The sequence below is a fragment of the Heteronotia binoei genome, chromosome 7 (genome assembly GCF_032191835.1).
Source record: "Heteronotia binoei isolate CCM8104 ecotype False Entrance Well chromosome 7, APGP_CSIRO_Hbin_v1, whole genome shotgun sequence".
In the NCBI taxonomy this organism is placed as follows: domain Eukaryota; kingdom Metazoa; phylum Chordata; class Lepidosauria; order Squamata; family Gekkonidae; genus Heteronotia; species Heteronotia binoei.
In genome coordinates this window covers 74577578-74599640 of record NC_083229.1, presented here as the reverse complement: position 1 = coordinate 74599640, position 22063 = coordinate 74577578, and the positions used below count along the sequence as shown (strand labels likewise).

General features: G+C 41.3%; 1 protein-coding gene across 1 annotated transcript in view; it reads right to left on the bottom strand.

The window, feature by feature from the left end:
* The window catches only part of LOC132575253 (desmocollin-1-like), a 40925-nt gene that overhangs the window by 7228 nt on the left and 11634 nt on the right, over nt 1–22063 (bottom strand). Inside the window, exons 2-11 of the mRNA XM_060243860.1 lie at nt 20636–20720; nt 18327–18526; nt 17360–17470; nt 15666–15821; nt 14456–14600; nt 12416–12591; nt 11889–12023; nt 4962–5147; nt 2531–2790; nt 1448–1587 (exon numbers count right to left, since the gene is read on the bottom strand). Of these exons, the coding sequence (XP_060099843.1) occupies nt 1448–1587; nt 2531–2790; nt 4962–5147; nt 11889–12023; nt 12416–12591; nt 14456–14600; nt 15666–15821; nt 17360–17470; nt 18327–18526; nt 20636–20720 (1594 nt within the window). The remainder of the gene's footprint in view (nt 1–1447; nt 1588–2530; nt 2791–4961; nt 5148–11888; nt 12024–12415; nt 12592–14455; nt 14601–15665; nt 15822–17359; nt 17471–18326; nt 18527–20635; nt 20721–22063) is intronic.

The window sequence follows — 22063 nt, the reverse complement described above, 5'->3', positions numbered from 1 at the left end:
TCATCTTAAAGCTGCCACTGAACTCAAACTTTGTTCTAACATTTCTATAAAGAAATCATTTCCATGTTGGAACTACTTCACCATGTGTAATGCTCTTGAGGTTGGCACAAATGTTGCAAAAGCCAAAACTGTCTTCTCATAATCTACCTTCTGCATTATACCGTGTCATGCCATAAAATAGGTTTTTTGTTTTCACTGTCTTTCAGTTCTGTAATCCTAATATAATTCTTTACTGGAGGTCATATACTGACTGCTTGAATTATATTTTGCAGAGCCTCGAACCTCAGCATGAAAGTCTGGCTAAATGAACTTCATTAATACTAAATTAGAGTCCAAGAGCAAGTGAGTCTTGCTTTAAAACATGGTGGGAAGGTGGCTGAGGAGGTCACAACTGGCCATCCACTCCAGACAGTACAGAACAGGGCTGGCAGGAGGAGAAGGATTATCCACAAACCTTCCTTCTCTCCCAGCCTGACGGTGTAACCACAAGTGGTTAAGAGCCACAGAGGCTTCTCTATTTGATTATGGCACATAAAATACTAAATATCTTTGTAATACAATACAATACTAAATATCTCTAAAAAAATTATAAAAGAGACAAAAACTGAAAACTGGAGAAAGATTTTTTCAAAAATAATTATACAGTATTCCAATAAGGGAAGAGGGGGAAAGGCCCATGTTGTTTTGTACAGTTTTAACAACTAAATATATGGATAATTTCAGAATAATCTGACATTCTACACTCTCATTAACTTCTTCATATAAACTATTAAAACCTTTTTAAAAACCTAAGATTTTAAAAATTACTTCATGCCAGTAAAACAGCCTGAGCTGATAACAGTAAAATAAGAATAATAGTTACTCTAGTGGTATATGAAGTTATAAGCAAAAAAAGCCTATCCTTAATCTGCTGACAAATAAAAGTAGTCAGGGCTCAAATAGCATAAGAACATAAGAGAAGCCATGCTGGATCAGGCCAGTGGCCCATCCAGTCCAACACTCTGTCAGACAGTGGCCAAAAAAACCCCAGGTGCCATCAGGAGGTCCACCAGTGGAGCCAGGACTCTAGAAGCCCTCCCACTGCTGTCCCCCAAAGCACCAAGAATAAAGAGCATCACTGCCCCAGACAGGGAGTTCCATCTATACCTTGTGGCTAATAGCCACTGATGGACCTCTGCTCCATATGTTTATCCAATCTCCTCTTGAAGCTGTGCTTGCGGATGCTACCATCTCCGATGGCATGAATTCCATGTGTTAATCACCCTTTGGTGAAGACGTATTTCCTTTATCTGTTCTAACCCCAGCAATTTCATTGAGTGCCCACAAGTTCTCGTATTGTGAGAAAGGGGGAAAAAAATGCTTCTTTCAAATAATCTGAAGAAATTTAATGAGAATTACTGTAGTCAACTATAAAGCAAATAAGCTAATTATGGCATTTGGTACTCACTTCGATCTGTAGCAACAACTGTTACATTACATTGGTAATACTGCATACTTGGTGCATCTCTGTCTAAGAGCTTAGCAGTTCTGATTTCACCTCTTTCATCCATGGTGATCCAACCACATGGGTCTTTTAGCATTCCATATCTATTGGAAATAAATGTAGACAGCTGTTAAAGATAAATAAACCACTTTAAATTTTACATGCCTAATGTTTGGAATTAGGCTACTGCAAACATTTCTAAAGCATCATGCAACAATGGCTTCTCAGTACTAGAAAATGGCGGACAGTCAATACTGTTCCTTGCGACTAGGCAAACTGACCTGGAGTTGCCGAATTGAGCGCCCCCCATGTACTTGATGAGGCAGCTGTCCAGTGGCTGCCTCTCCAAGTTCACCCTGTGCCTCTCAGGAGTCTCCCAAGAGGGACTGGTGGCAGGGGCTTTCTCCCTGCTTTACCACCCCTCTATTCTATCCTATGCGCCCATAGGATAGAGTACACTCCACTGTATCCTATGGGCCCATAGGACAGAATGGACTCCATTCTGTCCTATGAGTCCACAAGATAGAATGTAGAGGGGGGTGGAAGTTAGCCTTGCCCCACTGCAGGGGGGGGGCGGGGCAGAAGTTAGCCTTGCCAAGGGTGCCAGATAGTTTAGGGCCAGACCTGGGGACAGTACTGGAATATGGGGGAGGCAACTTTTATAGCTCAGAACTGTAGCAATTCCTTAGAACCCAATTGTATTGGTATAAATCACTCAATGTATTTAAAATATGTTTCTTCCAACTGACCCCCCCTTTCTGCACCCTCCCCTCCACATTTCTGCTTCTTCACAAACTAGCATTGCTCTCAACTCCATGACCAAGAAGGAAAGGCCATAAAATCTACAAGGGATCCCTATAGCAACCCTACTGGACAAGTACATACACTACCAGAGAATAAAATAATATAGTAAAAAGTTAGTTTTGTCACACATAAGCAGCTCACCAGTGTAATTATATACTATATCTATGGATTATACTTTTCCTCTTTACATGTAGGGTCTGTATTTCAATATTGTGAAGCAAATTTGGCAATAAAATGCAATACCTAATGTCTTCACTATTTCCAGTCTCTGGGTCTTTTGCTACGTAGTGGCCAACCATAGTTCCAGAAGGCAAACATTCTTTAATATTTAAAATATACACACAGGGATCGAATACTGGTCCTTCATCTACATCCCGTACTTTGACAACAACTACACAAGAACCTTGAGAAACAGCTCTTGAATTTTGTGGTAATATATAAGGTTCTTCATTATTTACAGTAATTTCCAATCTTCTCTCCTTGGTTTTTTCATAGTCTAGACCCTGGGGGGAAAAACACTGTGTAAATATTGCAAACACAAGATATGTTATCATTTGGAAGAAAACTCATTGCAATTTTCAAACAAATAGCAAAAACATAATGAAGCATGTCCAAAGCAACCTTTTAAACAATAAACTGGATGCTCCAATGACAGACAGTTTATGGAAAAATCATCCCCTCTGTTTCTTTCAGAGTGCTCTCTTCACTTTCAGATAGGTCCTGCCCAGGATGCAAGAATTTGTATGGTCTCTCCATCTCATCAGACAGGAGACCACCTCTTGCCTTTTGTTCCATATTTTTGCTTTCTGATTTGCATATTTTCACACTTGCTGTTAAAAAAACACACACCCAAAGTCTATTTTTTTCTTACTTCATTTTCTAGCAAGGTAGCCTGAATGAAGAAAAGATTTTCTCTCTGCTGCCGCCACACAAAGGGAAAGGCAGACTCAGCCTTTACTGAATAGGATATGGCAATTCAAAAAACATGCTATGGCAACCAAGAAAGCTGCTCCTGTCAAGGGGACACAGGCAACACGTAATGGGTGCACTTCCTCTGAAGCCAGGCTGAACTCTTGAAGACTGCTTTGGGTATCAATGTCAGCTGAAGACTATCAGCCATTCTAAGCCATAAAGCAACTGCAAAAACAACTGTAAATTGTGGAAGTGGACAGGTGGACACATGCCTTACTCAAGACTTAACTAAACTTACAATGATCATTCCAAAGTACTGTTGCAGTTGTGTTAAACTGAGTGAAGGCAAAAGTCAATCACTATTTCATCTAAGTTCCACAGCTCAGTTCTGAGTTGAATCTGAGAGTTCTTCTGTTTGCATGGGGCCTAACAAAGGTCCAAAATTTTTTTTTCCTCAGTAGAATGGAACTTTCCTGCTCCCCCCCCCCCCCCACACACACACCACTAATCTCTAAAAATACTACTCTGGGGGTTTGGAGACCCTGAGGAATGACATGAGAGGGGCCTGCAGCATGAAGGGCAAACTGTTAGAAAATTGGGTATTTTGCCTCTATCCAACCCATACAAACTCTCAAACACAAGCAGGGGCTCTGCAAGGACTTGTGGGAGCATCATCCTCCACCACTTTTTCCTCTTTCTCTTCCCTGGCAGACCTCATAACCTCTCCCCTTTTCCAGCTTCCTTCTCTTCTTCCCATTCACCAGCCAACCTTCTTTTATCTGTTGTTGTCTCCATTTTTCCCTCTTTTCTTTTTGTATCTATTATTTGGGGACGTTCTAATGCCCAAATGTAGGGGCTTTTGTGATTCTGTTTTTTAAGATGTCAGATTTTTCTGCAGACTTGGACTTCCTTCAGAGGTTTGTAATTTCCCCCATTTCTCCCTAGCTCCATTTTACAAATCTATTAATCCATACTATATCTCAGCTGAGAATTAGATATATAAGTAGATATTTGATATAAACCTCTGCCCAAATGGGATCCCTGAACACATTGAGAAGATCAGAGGAAGGAACCACAGGCACAGCCTTAATCAGCCCCTTTGGTGCAGTCACTTGCACTTAAAATAAATGCTCTTATAGAATTTACTCCCCAGTATGCAAACTTGAGCTGTTCATTGCCTGATTGAACAAAATGTCTGTCTGATAAAAATGTCTGTGCTCATTCTACTATTTTTGACAAATGAAGAGAGTGGAACCTGACAGCAGACATTTTTCACACAGCTTAACACCTTTTCAACTATTTGTATACTTTATCCATCTTCAGATAGCTAAAGTTCAAATATAAGACATCTTTTTAAAAAAAAATTACAAAGAAAAACCATTCTAATCTCATTTCTATCAAGCATATTTGCCAGTAATTTCAAAGCATGCAAAATTTAATTTGTTTTAAATAGTAATTTGTACAGTAAAATGTTCTTTGGCAAAATATAAAATTGAAACAATAATATGCAGGATTTTCTCCTTCTCAAATAATTCTTTAAACATACCGAAGATAAAACTGCATCTGTTTTAAATGAAAGTAGACGACTATCCATCGAAATTAAATTCTGACCCATTAAGACATATCAAATTTCAAGATCAGTTTGGTCAAAAATGATGAGATGTGTTAGTTATTTCTAGGTTAGGGCTAAAATCCATTAAAAATCAAAAATGTGTCTACAAATATCACCTGTTACATTTTACAGTTTCTCATTGTCAGTTACCTTCTCAACACATAAAGTCCCAATATTTGAATTTGGATTTGACTCAATTCTGAATGCGCCATCATCATTTCCCTTTATAATCTTGAAGGTTGCATGCCAGGCTGGTGTTTCTGGCATATCTCTGTCTATGGCACCAATGTCTATTATTTTCATGCCAACTGTGTTTTCAGGCACATAAACTTCGTACTAAAATAAACAAGATTTTCAATTAACTAAATGTATATATTTTAAGTACAAAGAGAGTTTGAGGCATCATAAATAATACAATCTTTACATATTGGATATTTGTGAGGAAGGGCAAATGATTACGGATTATACATGTAACACAAATCTCCAGATTCTCCTCTAGAATATTAGGAGTTAAGCTGGCCAAATGTTCCTTTCCCTCCTTCTCACTCCTCCATCACCACACATACTAACTGGTCATCAAAAGAGCATTGAGTATGCTTAGTCTATATAAGGTCATTTGGGTGGGTACTCTCTTTCAGATTATTTTTCTGCATACCAAAACCTTTACACCTAATTGTCAGTGGGCTCTTCTTGCTATCTTTGTGAGAGGCATCTGAATTCTGAATTTTGGCATTAATGAAAGCAAGCAGAGAGGCTGTGAAGAAATGTTGGAAGAGGAGAAAATTAAGTTATTGAGAAATTCTTGCCCATGTAATTTCTGCCTCCAAAATTGTATCAACTGTGAGGAGGTCAATTTCCACCTCATTGTTGTTGTTTTGTTTTTCTTTAGCTGAGCTGCTTCAAATATTGTGTGCATTCTGGTGTGCACCCAGTTCTCAAGAGGCTGTTTGTTTTCTTAATTCAACGGCATATATGCATACCCAGAGAATCCCCTAACTCTGTCATAAGTATTGCTTTCTCTCTGGATGGCCTAGTTTTGCTTCTTCTACAAATGTATGAGACAATCATCATCAGTATTAGATATGATTATGAGGCATACCTATCAGGGCTGCCAACCTCCAGGTGAGGCCTGGAGATCTCCAGACTAGAGAGATTAGCTCCCCTGGTGAAAATGGCAGCTTTGAAAGATAGCGTTATTCCTCACCAAGTTCCCTACTCTGTCCAGACTCTAGCCCCAAATATCCAAACTTTCCAACCCAGCACCGCAGATGTCTTCTATCGGGACGCCCTTGCAGAAGGCTGATGACATGGACACAGCTCGAGTGGAATGAGCTCGTAAACATTCTGGTACAGGTTGCTTAACCAGTCTGTAGCATAAGGAAATGGCCACAACTACCCATTTGGAAAATCTTTGGGTTGAGATTCTGCGACCCTGGTTGCGGGTTCCATAGACTACGAAAAGTCTAGTGTCAGTGCGGAAAGAATGTGTCCTTTCAATGTAAAGGGCAAGAGCCCTACGCACATCCAAATTATGAAGAGCTTGTTGACCTTCATCACTAGGATGTTGGAAAAATGAAGGCAGAGTAGAAGGTTTTCCTAAATGAAACGGTGAAACGACTTTAGGTAGAAAGGATGGGTCAGGGCGTAATATTACTCTATCATGATGGAAGATAGTATATGGAGGATCTGCCCTGAAAGCACAAATGTCACTGACCCTACTACCCAATGTCAGTGCCACCAGCAATGCCGTCTTCCATGACAGAAGGTGCAGAGGGATAGACGCCATAGGCTCGAAAGGTGGTTTTAAGAGTTGGCTCAGGACAAGAGATAAACTCCAAGTGGGCTGTAGCTGACGAACTGGAGGTTGGATGCACAGGATTCCCTTCATAAAGGGTTTAGTTGCAGAGTGGGAGAAAACAGTGCATCCCTCAATGCGAGGACGAAAGGCTGAGATAGCTGCTAGATGCACTTTTAAAGAAGAATAAGTTAGTCCTGCCTTAGAAAGAGACAACGTATATGTTAAAATCTGAGCTATAGTGGAAAGTTCAGGATGGAAATTATGATTGGAAGCATAGGTCGAAAAACGTTTCCATTTCAGAGAGTACGATTTCCTAGTGGAGGGTTTTCTGGCATTAAGCATGACATGGCGAACCTCCTGAGGAAAATTCAAAAACTGATCTTCCAGGCAGGCAGTTTTAGAAGACCAGGGTCGTGGTGTAGGACCTTGCCTTCTTGTTGGTAATCGCGTACTCTGGAAAATTGGAGAAATGTGTTGTCCAACAGGAGAAGAAGAGTGATGAACCAGGGTTGATGAGGCCACCATGGTGTGATCAAGATACAATTGGTCTGATCTAGCTTGATTTTCTGGAGTGACCTTGTTATGAGGAGGAATGCATCTCTCGGTCCTCAAGTGTAGAAGCACGGACACTAGGTGTTGTGTGGTGAGACAAAGACATCTATCTCTGGGACTCCAAAAATTTTGAAGACTGACTGAAGGTATTGGAGATTGAGGGTCCATTTGTGATCGTTGACTAGGTGTTGGCTTACTGCATCCGCCTTCACATTCTGAACTCCAGGTAGGTGAACAGCTGTTAGAAATAAGTCGTGCGCAATGCTCCAATGCCATAGGGACATGACTCGCTTGCAGAGGCAGACGGAAGCAGTGCCCCCTTGGCGATTGATGTAGAAGACAGTGGCAATATTGTCTGAATGTGTTGGCCGTGAAGAGATGGTAGAAAAGATCTCAGAGCTCTGTGAACTGCCAAGAGTTCTAGGCAGTTGATGTGGAGGGATCTTTCGTAATCTGTCCATTGACCCTGAACTGTCAGCGTTCCCAAGTGGGCTTCCCATCCCCACTTCGAAGCGTCGGTTGTGACAATGGCAGACGGGGTCGGCCGTATAAATGGCATTCCAGTCAAGAGATGGCATTCCAGTGTCCACCATTGTAGAGATGGTAGGATGTACGATGGAACAGTAAGTAGGGTCATTTGGTGTTGTCGCTGTGGGTGAAATGTCCGGACAAACCACAGTTGAAGAGGGCGCATGTGGAGCCTTGCAAAGCACAGAACGGAAGTGGTTGCTGCCATGACACCCAGCATACGTTGGAAGATGAAGGCTGTTTGAGTACGGTGCATAACAATGGTACTGGCAAGGGATTGAATATGGTGCACTCTGTCCATCGGAAGTTAAGCTCTGTGGGTTAGAGTCGAGAGGCGTGCTCCTATGAACTGAATGTTCTGCATAGGGGTCAGGTTGGATTTTGCTAGATTGACCTGAAGACCTAACGAGGCTAGGAGAGCCAGGATGGTAGAGACGTCCGTTTGGAGTTGCTCCTTGGACTGAGCCACAACAAGCCAATCGTCTATGTATGGATAGACGGAGATCTTCTGTTGTCAGAGCGAGGCTGCCACCACCACCATACATTTTGTGAAGACCCTCAGCGCTGTCGAAAGATCAAACAGAAAGGAACGAAACTGGTAATGTTGATCCACAATGGCAAACCTGAGAAATCTTCTGTGATGATGATTGATGGTGAGATGGAAGTAAGCGTCTTGAAGATCTATTGACGCCATCCAGGCCTGCTCTGGAATTAGTGGTAGAATGGATTGCAGGGTAATCATGCGGAATTTCTTGTAACGAATGTGCTGATTGAGTTTGCGCAGGTCTAGTATAGGACGCTGACCCCCGTCCCTCTTTGGGACCAGAAAGTACCAGGAGTAGAACCCTGTGTGATAGAACTGCAATGGAACTGATTCTATAGCTGCCTTGTCCAGCAAGGTGGTGATTTCTTTTTGGAGAGGAAGGGAGGGAGGGGTAGTTATGAATCTGTGGAGCTTCGGGGGCAAATCGAACTCTATGATATAGCCCCTGTGGATGATCGCCAGGACCCAGGAAGCGACCCAGGTGAGCGGGGCCGCTTATAATATGAGGGTTTCCAAACTCTCTGCCGATTTGGCTGAGACTGTTGCTGGTTAACTTCCAACCTCTTAGCCCTTTCCCTGCTGTCATCGACTGTGGTTAAAATGTCGTCTGTAGTGGCGTTGAAGAGTCATGACGCACTGAATTAATTTGCTGCTTACTGATGTGAGAGAGCTCCTGAAGGATGTGCAATGCATGTTTCTGTGCTGAGTCTGGTAAGGATGGAACTAAAGTATTAAGTTGGGAGGTCAAATGAAATGTGTATGCCGAAAAATATGCCAGATAGTTGTGAATTTTTGAAGTAGCAGTGGAAAGAGAGTAGATCTTTCTCCCTAAAGTATCCAATTTTCCCCCCTTTTTCAGGTGGAACCGGGTGGCATGTCTGCTTAGACTTTGATGATGAGTGAATGATCATAGAGTTAGGCGCCAGATGGTTAAACAAATTTTGAATCTGGTACATGAATTTTATAGAAAGACTCAATCCTCTTGGATGTAGGTGGGACTGTTGCTTGTTTGTCCCATGCCTCTTTTAAAGCTTCTAGATGAACCGAGAGCATAGGGAGAAAAGAGCCCGCCAGCAAGTCTGCGTGCACCAAGTAATGAACTACGTCTGACACCCTGGGTAGGTCAGTGGTGAGTTTGATATTTAGGGCGGCAGCAATGTTAGAAAATAAGTCCAGGTAAGCCTTGGATCCCTCCGATGGTGAAAGGTCGGCTGGTTTGGTAATATCGGAGGCTGGAGAATGAGGTGCAGAAGTCATTGATTGGGAAGAGTCTGAGTGCTCAGCTTCAGATTCTTCAGGAGCATCAGTGGCAACATCGGTGGGAGCCGAATAAGTGGGCTAGGTAGGTATCACAGACTTGGCTGTGGACCTGGTTGGTGATAATGGCTTAGATACTAAAGCATAATGTCTTCGACAGTGAGGGCTTCCGAAGGATCTAGTACAGGAGACCTCACGGTACCGAGGACGGTAGGAGTCTTCACAAAGTCAATGTTCCCTGTACTGATAATCCATCTCATGGTACTGAGGGTGGAATGATTCCTCACGGTACTGAGGGTGAAGTGGTTCCTCACGGTACCGATACCGATGTGACTCCGAAGATGGTGACCTATAGTACCGTCGGTACCGACGGGGGGATGGTGATCTGGAACGCGATGGGGTGAAGTAGTAGTAGCATTCCCAACGGTGACGTGGGGATTGTGCTGGTAGGACTCGAGTGGATGGCTCCCTTGGAGTCGATGGTTCCCTTCGAAGTGGAGACACTGGGGAGGCTGTCTGCTGCTTTCGAGGTAAAGAGACCTCTCGAAAAGAATGTGGTTCAAGAAGGCTAGATCATTGACTCCGAAGACACGGTGATTCAGGCGACTCGGTGTCGAGGATCTTTTCCAGTAAGGATTCGTGGATCGAAGGTGACCTTGAAAGAATATGGATGATCTCTTCGGGCCTTGTATCAGTATGCTCGGGTGGAGTTGGCACCGTTGATATCAAAGTTGTAGCGGGAGCAGTCGGGTGCGATGTTGAGGTCATAGTGGGAGACCAAGGAGCCGAAGACCGATGATCTGTCCTCGACTTCGATCGATGGGTTGTTGAATCCGATGGTTTTGTGGAAGTCGATTCCATATGATGTTTCTTTTTGGAATCATCAGATTTCTTGGAGTGCTTCCCGGACTTATGCTTGCTGGGAGCCGATGCCATGGAAGCTGCCGGTCGAGCCATTTCCCTTTGCGTGGTTAGGGATGATGGCGAAATTTGAGATCCCGAGGCTTGAGACATCGCAGGCCGTAGAGATGACTCCAGAAGGTGGCTTTTAAGCCTGGCCGCGCGATTCTTTTTAGCCTGCTTCCCAAACTGACTACAATGGAGGCAGGTGTCAGTTCTATGGGTCTCCCCCAAACAGAAAAGGCACAAAAAGTGTCCGTCTGTAGACGGAATCTTAGCCCCACATTGAGTGCACTTTTTAAAAGTGATTTTGTTGTCCTTCCCTTCCATCCGCCCGGGAAGAGGGGGGGAGGGGGAGGGAAAAGAGAAAGATAAGGAAGGATAGATAAAAGATTTTTTTTTAAAGATACCGGAGAGGTGAGATGAAAATTTGAAATGAAGAGCAATGAAGACTTAAGTAGCGAGGTGAAGATTGCAGAGAAAAGACGGAGACGCAGTGAGGTAGGTGTATCCCGGATGGCGGTAAAGAAGAAACTGGGTGGGTGGAGCGCCTCTCTCCCATTCTAGGCATGCGCAATGGATGCCTCCTCCCCAAAACGAGAGGGAGTGCGCGCCAAAATTAACGCTTAAGATTGCTTTGAATTCTCCGAGGTCGACTTTGATCCAGACGGATAACCCATGTGTGGGACTGCACAGAGACCACGAAGATTATCTGGGTGGGTGGAGCGCCTCTCTCCCGTTCTAGGCATGCGCGGTGAATGCCTCTTCCCTAGAACGAGAGGAAGTGCACGCCAAAATTAATGCTTAAGATTGCTTTGAATTCTCCGAGGTCGGGTTCGATCCAGACGGATAACCCATGTGTGTGACTGAACAGAGACCACAAAGAAGATCATTCAATGAGTTGCATCAGGGTTGTTATTTTTTTGTATCACCTTTACTTTTTCTACCTTTCACTGTTGCATTAATAATTAAAACCATTTGTTTGTTTTTGAGCACTTACAATATAAACTTACTCTTGTTATACTGCCTGGGTACTCCTATCTCTTCGGTCACGGATAGAAAGTGTTTTGTTAAGAAGGAAGAGCCTTACCAGAGTGGTGGCAGCCCATAGAAGGCCTTCTTGGTTCCCTGCTGTGTGACACTACTTCGTTATAATTAATTGTCTAATAAATCCACAAGGATTTAGAGATTGTGTCCTGAGAGGCTTACCAGTTAGGAAAGATATGATTAAATCATGAGGTTAATATCTGAACTGCTGCTACATAAATGTTTGTCTTGGTACCAAAAGGTAAAAATAACACTGGAGGGAAGTGTGAGAGGACCAGCATTTTTCTTTACCACAACTAACATCAGCAGAACAAAATTACAAACTACAATTTTTGCACATATTTATAAGGTTAATAGTAATGACACAAAGCACAATACTGTATTATTTCAAGAAATAAGAAAAAACACTAAAAAAAACCTGTTATAATAAAATTGAATAATACAGACATACCAAACCCTTTTCACAAATAGGTGCATGGTCGTTTCTGTCTTGAAGTTGAATCACAGCTGTCCCAGTAGTGCACAAACCAAAGGGCTGACCTCCCATATCTCTTGCTTCAACTAGTAATACATATTGTTCTACAGCCTGAAAATCATATTAACAGTATATAAATGTACTTAAGTTATGGATTTCTAATTACACAGACATTCTAAGAACTGAAATTTTACTTAACTGCATTATACTGTGCATGTTACTGTGCTGGCATCATATCTGTCCACATATGCAAAAATTCTGCAAGCCTTAAATTTAAAAACTGATACTTAAGATTTTGACTGGACGATAATTGGTCAAATAACAGCAAACTCTATCTCATAAAAATCTTTGTATACTGCAAACGAGACCAGCCTTGCTCTTTCCCGACTACTTAGCGGCAGTGGCTTAGAAATCCCCCTGTACCCATAGCATTCAGCATTCTACTCTACCAGTAGATATTACACCAATAATAATAAATATATTGGTCTTCCATTAAAAATTACCTCTCTATCCAAGACTGAGGATGCCAAAGTAATAACACCTGTATCTCCATCTATATTAAACACTTTGGGGTACTGAAGAATCACTGGATCCTGGCTCACAATTCTGTATTTCAGTTTAGTGTGTAGAGTTTCAGGCTCATCTCTGTCTGTCGCAGTCATTTCTCCAATTACGGTGCCTGCACATACAAGTTATTAAATGCTACAGTATACAGGACTTCAAAGTAGCTTTTGAGTACTAGCCAAAAAAAGAGAGAACCTTGCACATACAAAAACATGAAGTAAAGCAAAATCCTTGCACATTAAACAACTTTGATTAAACAACACTGAGACATTACAAACCAATACCATGTCATTCTTCATAGCTCCCAAAAGGTATATTGTTGTATGCATATCCATAGGTAAACTTCCATATATCTATGAGCAAATTCTATACTATAATTAGAAAGGTTTTGGTAAAAAATTATTTTCAGCATGTTTTAAATAGACATATGGGTTGGGCAGTTAACCTGTCAAAAAAAGCCTAGGTCTACTGACTGTTGCTGTGAAATAATGGAATTAACTTTCAAAATTGTATTAGAAGTGTCCTTTGTCACCATGGGTATATTTAGGTATTCAATTTAAAATAAAACATACAAGAGCCCAGTTTCTGGCTGCTCTGCACATGTACCTGACCTTCTCTTTTCCTGTTCATGCAGAGCAGAATGATGGGGTGGTAGTTTCAGACCACCAGTTGCAATTTCTCATGTTGTACAACTGCAGGCACAGAATAATCAGAATTAGTTTGCCTTCCACTAATGGCTATCCTATATCCTGGATTTATCCATGGTTAAGAAACCCAGTTTCCAGAGAGGAAACTAACTCCACTTAACCTGCACATCTGCATTCACAGATGACTAGAGCTAGTTTTAAGCCACCACTCCTTTACTGTGTTCCATGTGAAAAGAAACAGCATAGGCAAAGAGGGAGAAGACAGGCACATGATTAAACTGGATGTCAGAATACTGCTACTATCCACTTATCTTCCTCTTCCTGTTGGGAGAAAGCTGCAGTTGCAGTAGGCAGCCAGTGGGAGAAGTTTTCACAGCTGCCAAGTTTGTCCTGGCTGGCTGCAGGGCTGTAAGGCAAGGAGCAACCAATCCTGCCATTGTTAACCAACAGCATAATTAAATGAAAAAAATTAAAGGTAAGCTGTCATCTTACACAGTGGTATACTTGGCTTTATGGTACATTCAACAAATGTTTGGCCATGATTAAATAATATGAAGGAATTGACTGGTATGACAAGTCCAACAAGCGTATGTTATTAAAGGAATGATAGGCTGATTACAGACTGGCAATTTGAGCCGACTCAAAGACGCCTCTGAAGTCGGCCCAAAAAATCCCTGCAGATGATAACATCTGCTTCCCATCCCCATCCCACACTCACCCCATCCTCTAGGCCGATCCACCCTGCTCAAAAAGCTACCACTTCAGAAGTGGTGACAATTTTGTGGGCTGGCCACCAGTTGCCTCCGCACCATTTGGAAGGGCGCACACGAGGCAACTTGACTGTGTGGAAGCGCCAAGCCACCCCAAGCCGGTTCCAGCTTTTTTTTCTTTACTGGCTAGTCAAAGCCAGAGCATGAGCGCTTAACTCATTCAAAAAAAAAAAGAGTAGAGACTTCTGAGGTGCCTCCCCATGTGGAGGCGCCTGGCTGCCTCAGGGACGGGATGGGGCCACCTGGCCGGGGACCGTGTGGAGGCTCCAGGACGGCTCTTTTTGAGCAGTCCCACTTTTGGCTGCCTCCCAGCCACCCCAGAATGCCCGTCTGTTCTCAGCCATAGTTTCTTTTTTATGTTTTAAATTCTTAGAAACCCACCTTTCTCCTGATGACTCAAAATTTAAATTTCTAACTTGCCACTTTTAAGTGCAGATAACACTGTAGAAGTACCAATAAACTCTATAGTTATCCCACATTGACTTAATCATTTCAAACATTGAATATAAGCAAAAACAGGAATATTATTTTAGTATTTTATAATGAAAAACTATCTCTTTACCAGATCTACTGTTTTCAAAAACAGAAAAAGTACAGACAGCTGGGTCAAAAACTGGAGGGTTGTCATTGTCATCTTCTATTCGTATTACATGCACAAGTGGTACCTCTGGGGTGTAGCCATCAGATGACCATGCATAGCAAATTATCTGTACAAAAAAAAGAAAGTATTTTTTGTTACTTGCCACGCTGAGGTGCTTTGTTTTCCACCAGATAGTTTTATTAGAACAGTGAAAGTCATAGCAAGCAATGCACTTCTTGCTCTTTAACTCCATTGTGGTTACTTTTTATACTTGCTTGCTTACCACTGGCAGCATTTATATAGGCTTATTAAACTAACAATTGCATTTTTATGTTTGACCAAAAAGCCTCATTTGATTCATTTTTTTTCAGTATCAAAGCATACATCAGTTTTATCTACCAAATAAAATTTTGGTTCACTATACCAGAAGAATCAGTGGTTAGTGGTAGCAGTAAACTTTTACTTATATATCTATACTCCACTTTTACCCTTTAAGAGCTCTGTGGCGCAGAGTGGTAAAGCTGCAGTACTGCAGTCTGAGCTCTCTGCTTATGACCTGAGTTTGATCCCAGCGGAAGCTGGGTTCAGGTAGCAGGCTCAAGGTTGACTCAGCCTTCGATCTTTCCGAGATCGGTAAAGTGAGTACCCAGCTTGCTGGGGGAAAAGTGTAGATGACTGGGGAAGGCAATGGCAAACCACTCTGTAAAAGGTCTGCCGTGAAAAAGTCATGATGCAACTTCGCCCCAGAATCAGAAATGACTGGTGCTTGCACAGGGGACTACCTTTACCTTTTTTACCCTCAAGGGGATCTAAATGCACTTTACAATGTTGTTCTGCCATACCCTGCTTTATTCTTACGACAGTCCTGTGAGGTAGTTTAGCCTGGGAAAGAGCAACTGGACCAAGGTTATCACTGAGCTACCATAGCAGAGAGAAGATTTTAGCCTGGGTCTCTCAGGTACTAGTCCAGCACTTTACCCACTATGCCACAGTGGCTTTCATGAGCGGAGATCATCGCTGTTCTTCTGCTATCCAAAATGAATATGAATAGCAATAAACATGACTGATTATTTGTCTAAAACACACCATTCTATGTATAGAATGGTGTGTTTTAGAGTAAACAGACATTATAACACTAAAGCATTTAATTACAAGTTATAATTTTAAAAATCCACAGAGTTAGTATTCATACCTTAAATTCTGGATATTCTTCCCGATCTATTGGGCATGTAGCAAAGAGATTTCCTGTTTCTTTCTCAATGTAAAAAAAATTCATTGGTGGTTGGTCAACACCAGGACCACTTATAGAATAGGTGATATTGTACCTCTGGGCTGTATCAGACGACAGCTATAAAGAGAAGGATAAATGAAACACAAGAAAATCACTACCACTCAACTTACATTAAACAACTTGAAAATGGGTATCTTTCTCAACATTTTTGCCTCTAAAATTAGCTTAAAGCCTGTAGATCTCATGAAAATATATGGGTATAAAACTTTCTTATTAGAAACATTTTGAATATTTTATTTGGTATGTAATCTTACTTGGAGGAAAGTTCTACTAAAACAAAGAGGGATTACTTCCATTTGGTACATTCTACTTAGCAGACAAATGGAAATAAGCCCTCTTTGTTCTAGTAGAGTTTTGTCCCAAGTAAAATCACAGGCCAAATGATGTATTTATTTGTGAGAAGGTATTCGTTACTATTGCTTTTGTAAAATCCATTTAGAGAAAAGATGTAATATGCAAAGTTAATCTTGGGGTTGGGGGACGGAAGCAGAAAACCTTGCCAATGGTATAGTTGATTTAAGAAATTTTGGTTCATCATGTTGACAGATAAGTAGGTCTTCTAGTCCCATACCCAGCTCCTGTTTTCCCCTGGACATGAAGTCAGTCCTCTCTAGGAATCACCAGAAGTTATTCTCAGTGATTCTGATGGAGGCTTCACATCACTTGCCAGCTTTCCCCAAAAGCGATATCAAACTAACACCAACATCCCATGTCCCATCCCCTCTGGTCTCTTACTGGTTGCCAGGCAACCCTATAGATAAGATGACAGCATATAAATACCTCCATAACAAAAGGTTCACAATATTTATTCATCCAGAATTAGCAGTATTCATCCTATTTTGGGACAGGATCAAGCCAGATGGAAATGTATATAAATGGTGTTAGAGATCAAATTTAGCTGATTATGATCGGAAATATATTACACAGAAGGCGCCCTTACGCTGCTTGTTTCAAGGGTAAGTATTTATAAGGTGTCATTGCAATTTGATATATTTTATTTATTTATTTATTTGAATTTATGGATGGTCCAATCCCTGCTGCTACTGCAGGACTCTGGGTGATGTAATTTGCTAAATAAGTATTTCTTGTATTATATTTTCCGTTAAAATTAAAATAATAAAAATCTTATAAAATGGTAACACACTATCATTGCTAATCTAAGCAATTCCACTCAGAATCCTAAGGTCTAGTCATTGGGCTTACTTCCAGGAAGGGGTTTTAGAACTGTACTCTATTTAGAAGCAGAATGTAAGAACAGCAGCAATTCTGGTTCATGATCACTTCTACAATGAGTTTGAGACTCTTTTTATTCTGATCCATAATTCATCTTCTGTTGGAAAGGAAATCAAGTTATAGGTGTAACTACAGCATGCAGAGCTTTCCTATAAGTTCCTCTTTGAGTATGATCAACACACATTATACACTGGATCTATAAATAAGTACATACTGGATTAGTCATGCTTTTTTTTTACTCAAACCAAAGTAATCTCTATTTGTTATCCTATGATAATAGCTTACTTAGGTCATATTCTTCATAGAACGTATGCTTACAAGTAAAATAATAAAGACTTTTTAGTGTAATGTGTAAAAGCTACCTGCTGAATTTGCATTGGAAAAGGTCCCAGAGAGTTTTCCATTATAGTAGTTGGAACAGGAGCCCATCTTCGTTTACTTCTTCTAAGAACAGTCTCTCCTTTTTCAGAGACCTGAATTTTAGAAGACAGAAATATCAATACAACATTCTAACAACATGTGTGTTTGTTTGGTTATATTCCCATTTTTTTTCATCTATTCTATTTCTGTCAGCTTCTTCTACCACTTGATCATTTATCATTTTCTTCTTCTTGAATTGCAATATTTTGGCATAGCACTCACGGTCCAAAATATCATTTTTCCTAGTATTTTAATACTTTTGGAAAAGAGCATCATTCTTCTTTACATCCACTGTAACTGGAAAGAAATTCCCTACTTGGAAGTTGGTGCTAAAGCTATACACCCTAACCATATCTTCTGATGACGTATCTTGAGACACATATCTATTAACATCAGAATAACACAATACTAAAGCTGTGTCGCTGCTGTTAAAATGCGCAAACCTGACCTGTGTTACTACTTCTCTCCCTCATAATGTCTGGTATTACAAAACAGCACAGTGATGTTGCATCATATGGAGTTTCTCTGCTCCCACTCCATTTCATTGGGCTGCTGTTTGCAGAAGTGAGCAAACTTAGAAGTATAATGCTGTCATGTTGTGTCACATGTTTCACTTCCCTAGATGTTACTGTGGAGAAAGGAGGAGATTAAAAACTATTTCCCTCCCACCACAAATGCCATATGGCTCATGAAATATCTAGTCTCATTGTACAATGAATTACTTAAACTGCACTGAAGTCAATGAGATAAACTTGTTTCTTCCAAGATACCATACTTAAATTTGTGTGTGAATCAGGAAGATTATAGTTGCTCCAACAGCAGCACACATAACATTAAGAGTTTTGCTTGCTGAGGAATATACCTGAAATGTACCTGAAATGTATTTTTATATAAATGAGTACCCCTTACCTTTCCCCGAGAAGATCGCAAAATGATAGGCACTTTCTTTTGTACATGTTTTTGTGTGTCCTTAAGCAACACGGTAAATTTTATGCCAGTAGAATGCAATGAAATGGCATTTGCTGCCAACAAAGAACCATCATCTTTAATTATGAAGTTAGGATCACTTGAACTGATCAGGTCTGAAGTGCTGAGACATGTCAAATTTACTGTAAGAAAAATTGAAAAAAGAAAGTGAAATAATACACAAATAATAATCAACAATGGCTACTAATCATTCTTAATTTTTCTGCCTAGAAACAAAACTAGGAGATCATACCTAAAGATTTGAAGCTGTATACATTCTTGAAAGGCCACAGTAAACTTGTTATAGTATTGGCACAGCATCAGACATTGTGACATTACATGGGAGCCGCCACTAGCTATGCCCCAAGATTATAATGTATTGGTAGCATAGTACATCACAAGATAAGGCTATACATTAAATTTGTTCAGTTTTATATTTTCAGTGTTCACTGAATATTTAGCAGCCAGTAAACTTGCTTCGAACTGCCATTTAAATCTAGCATCTATATTTGAAAATCTAAGAAATTTTTGAAGCCTATGCACTGAACATGTCAGTTGTTAATTCCTTATAGTATATTGTGATACAAATAGCATATTTGCTACTAGTGCGAGATCAAGGACGGTCCATACCTTGTTTTGTCTGACCATACAGCTATGAATGCTTTAAACCTCATTTATTTCATAAATTTAGCCCCCTGATACCAATCTGATTCATATTTCCTACCCCCAGAAGGCAGGCTAGAAATCCAGCTGAATAGTTAATCAAATAATACCTTTCCACACTTATAACAATTAGGGACAAAATCCTAAAACTAATTAGTAATTTTTTAATCTGCTCATGAGTAAGGTGACTGTTGTTGGTGGTGTGTTTTTCGTCTTTTTTGAATCATGGCCAGGTGGGGGGGGAGACTACAGCTTGCTCATGTCTTCCACATTTGCAGTGCAGTCCTTAACAGCTGTGTATCTAAAGTAGTTTAGAAGACAGTAATTCTGCTTACAATTCATAGAATCATAGAGTTGGAAGGGACCTCTAGGGTCATCTAGTCCAACCCCCTGCACAATGCAGGAAACTCACAAACACCTCCCCCTAAATTCACAGAATCTTCATTGCTGTCAGATGGCCATCTAGCCTCCTGAGGAAGCCTGTTCCACTGAGGAATCGCTCTAACGGTCAGGAAGTTCTTACTAATGTTGAGCCGAAAACTCTTTTGATTTAATTTCAACCCGTTGGTTCTGGTCCTACCTTCCGGGGCCACAGAAAACAATTCCACACCATCTTCTAGATGATAGCCCTTCAAGTACTTGAAGATGGTGATCATATCACCTTCCAGCTGCCTCCTCTCCAGGCTAAACATCCCCAGCTCCTTCAACCTTTCTTCATAGGACTTGGTCTCCAGACCCCTCACCATCTTCGTCACCCTCCTCAGGACCTGTTCCAGCTTGTCTATATCTTTCTTAAAATGTGGTGCCCAAAACTGAACACAATACTTCAGGTGAGGTCTTACCAGAGAAGAGTAAAGCGATACCATCACATCACGTGATCTGGACACTATACTTGTTGATACAGCCCAAAATTGCATTTGCTTTTTTAGCCACCGCATCACATTGTTGACTCATGTTCAGCGTATGATCCACTAAGACCCCTAGATCCTTTTCGCACATACTACTGCTAAAACAAGTCTCCCGCATCCTATAACCATACATGGGATTTTTCCTACCTAAATGCAGAACTTTACATTTATCCCTGTTAAAATTCATTTTATTGACTTAGCCCAGTTTTCCAGCCTGTCAAGGTCATCCTGTATCCTGTTTCTGTCTTCTTCTGTGTTTGCAATTTAGTATCACCAGCAAATTTAATAAGCATTCCCTCTATTCCTTCATCCAAATCATTTATAAAGATGTTGAACAAAACAGATCCCAGGACAGATCCTTGAGGCACTCCACTTGCCACTCCTCTCCAAGAGGATGAGGAACCATTCACAAGCACTCTATGGGTGCACTGTTTATGGCACTGTGGATTGCACTGTTATGGCAAAAATAGAAAATATTGCTGTAAAAACAACACCAACACTTTAATGTCTTCTTTAGGAGTGCCAAAAAGACTTGGAAAAAATTGTCCTTTTGCTTCAAGAGAGACTTAATGTGTAGAAATGGGTGACTGAAGCTTTTTATGGCATTTAATCCTCTATTAAAGGTACGTGACATTTTTTTCTCCAATAGTTAGCAACACTAGTATTCTTGCAGTTTCTCACCTTTGCCAATTAATGTCCCTGCTTCTATTCTGGAAGGCAGATTAAAAGTCTGTTTCTTGCAAGCTTCACAAAATAAATTTAGTACCTAAGGGGAAAGAAGAAATTAAAATATATTTTGATTTTTTTCTAAGTAAATAACAAATATAGTATCACGTTTCAGCAAAAATACATGTGTGCATCCATGTCTCACTACCAATTATGTTTGATAATATTTTTGAAATGTATTATTTAAAACATTTTTCTAATTGCTTTCTACCCAACGTAGATCCCCAAAGGAAGAACAATCAAAAACATTAAAATCAATTTTCAACAATATGATGCTTCCCCGCCCCCCCGCCATCCATTTCCCTTCCTCAGAGGCAAGATTTTCCCTCCATTTCTATTAGCCTTTCTGACTGAACAGCCCTTGTGGTCTGTTTTCTTTTTTTGTGAAGAACTCTGGCTGTCCCACCCAGTCTCAGTTTCATATTTTACTGCTGGCTCAGCCCAGGAGCCTGAGGGAAGGATTGGGATCACCCTTTAACTTAAACCACTGAAAATGGCACCTGAGATGTTTTGAAATTCAAAATTAACTAAATATTTTATTCAACATAGAGGGGGAAGGTCACGTGAAATCAGCAGTTGAAAATTTCTGAGGTATTTCAATATAGATAACTCTGAGGTAAAAACAGTACATGCATAGACTTTAGCACTTATGTTTCAAGCTAATTAAAGTTTCTTACACTATTCACAGTTATTTAAAATTTTTATGTTGAGAGTAGGGTTGCCAAGTCCAATTAAAGAAATATCTGGGGGCTTTGGGGGTGGAGCCAGGAGACATTGGGGGCGGAGCCAGGAGCAAGGGTGTGATAAGCAGAATTGAACTCCAAGGGAGTTCTGGCCCTCACATTTAAAGGGACACTTCCCCCATGCCACCACCACGAGAAAGGGGGCTCCCCTCACCCTAGCCACTCCTACCGGCCATCCAGCTTTGTTGCCGCAGGGAGACGGAGGCGAAAGAACCTCGCGGCGGCAGGGAGAGCAAACAATCCTTGTGGAGCAGGATCTCTCTTACCGTCAAAATGTCCATCAGGCAGGGTTGGGAACGCTCTCCTCTCTCTCCCCCCCTTCCCTTCCTCGCGCTCCAGTCGCTGAGAGGAGGTGGCGCCGGCGGAGGGAGGTGGAAAAGAGAGCGGCGATTTAGTAGGTGGGGCCGGGGAGCGCCTCGCGCCGCAGAGGCGAGGCTTGGTGAGGCGAGCATCTTTTCCTGCGTGGTTTCTCCCCGCCCCCCTTTTGCCATACCCCCATCCAATCAGGGACGGGCTGCCGCTGCCCCTGTAAGGGTCAACTGTCCCTGTGAAGTCTTAGGAGAGGGGAAAGGGGGGCACCCCGGCGTTGTTTCCCCCCCTCCCCCGCTTCCGGTTTTTTGGGGAGCGGGGGAAGAGGGTG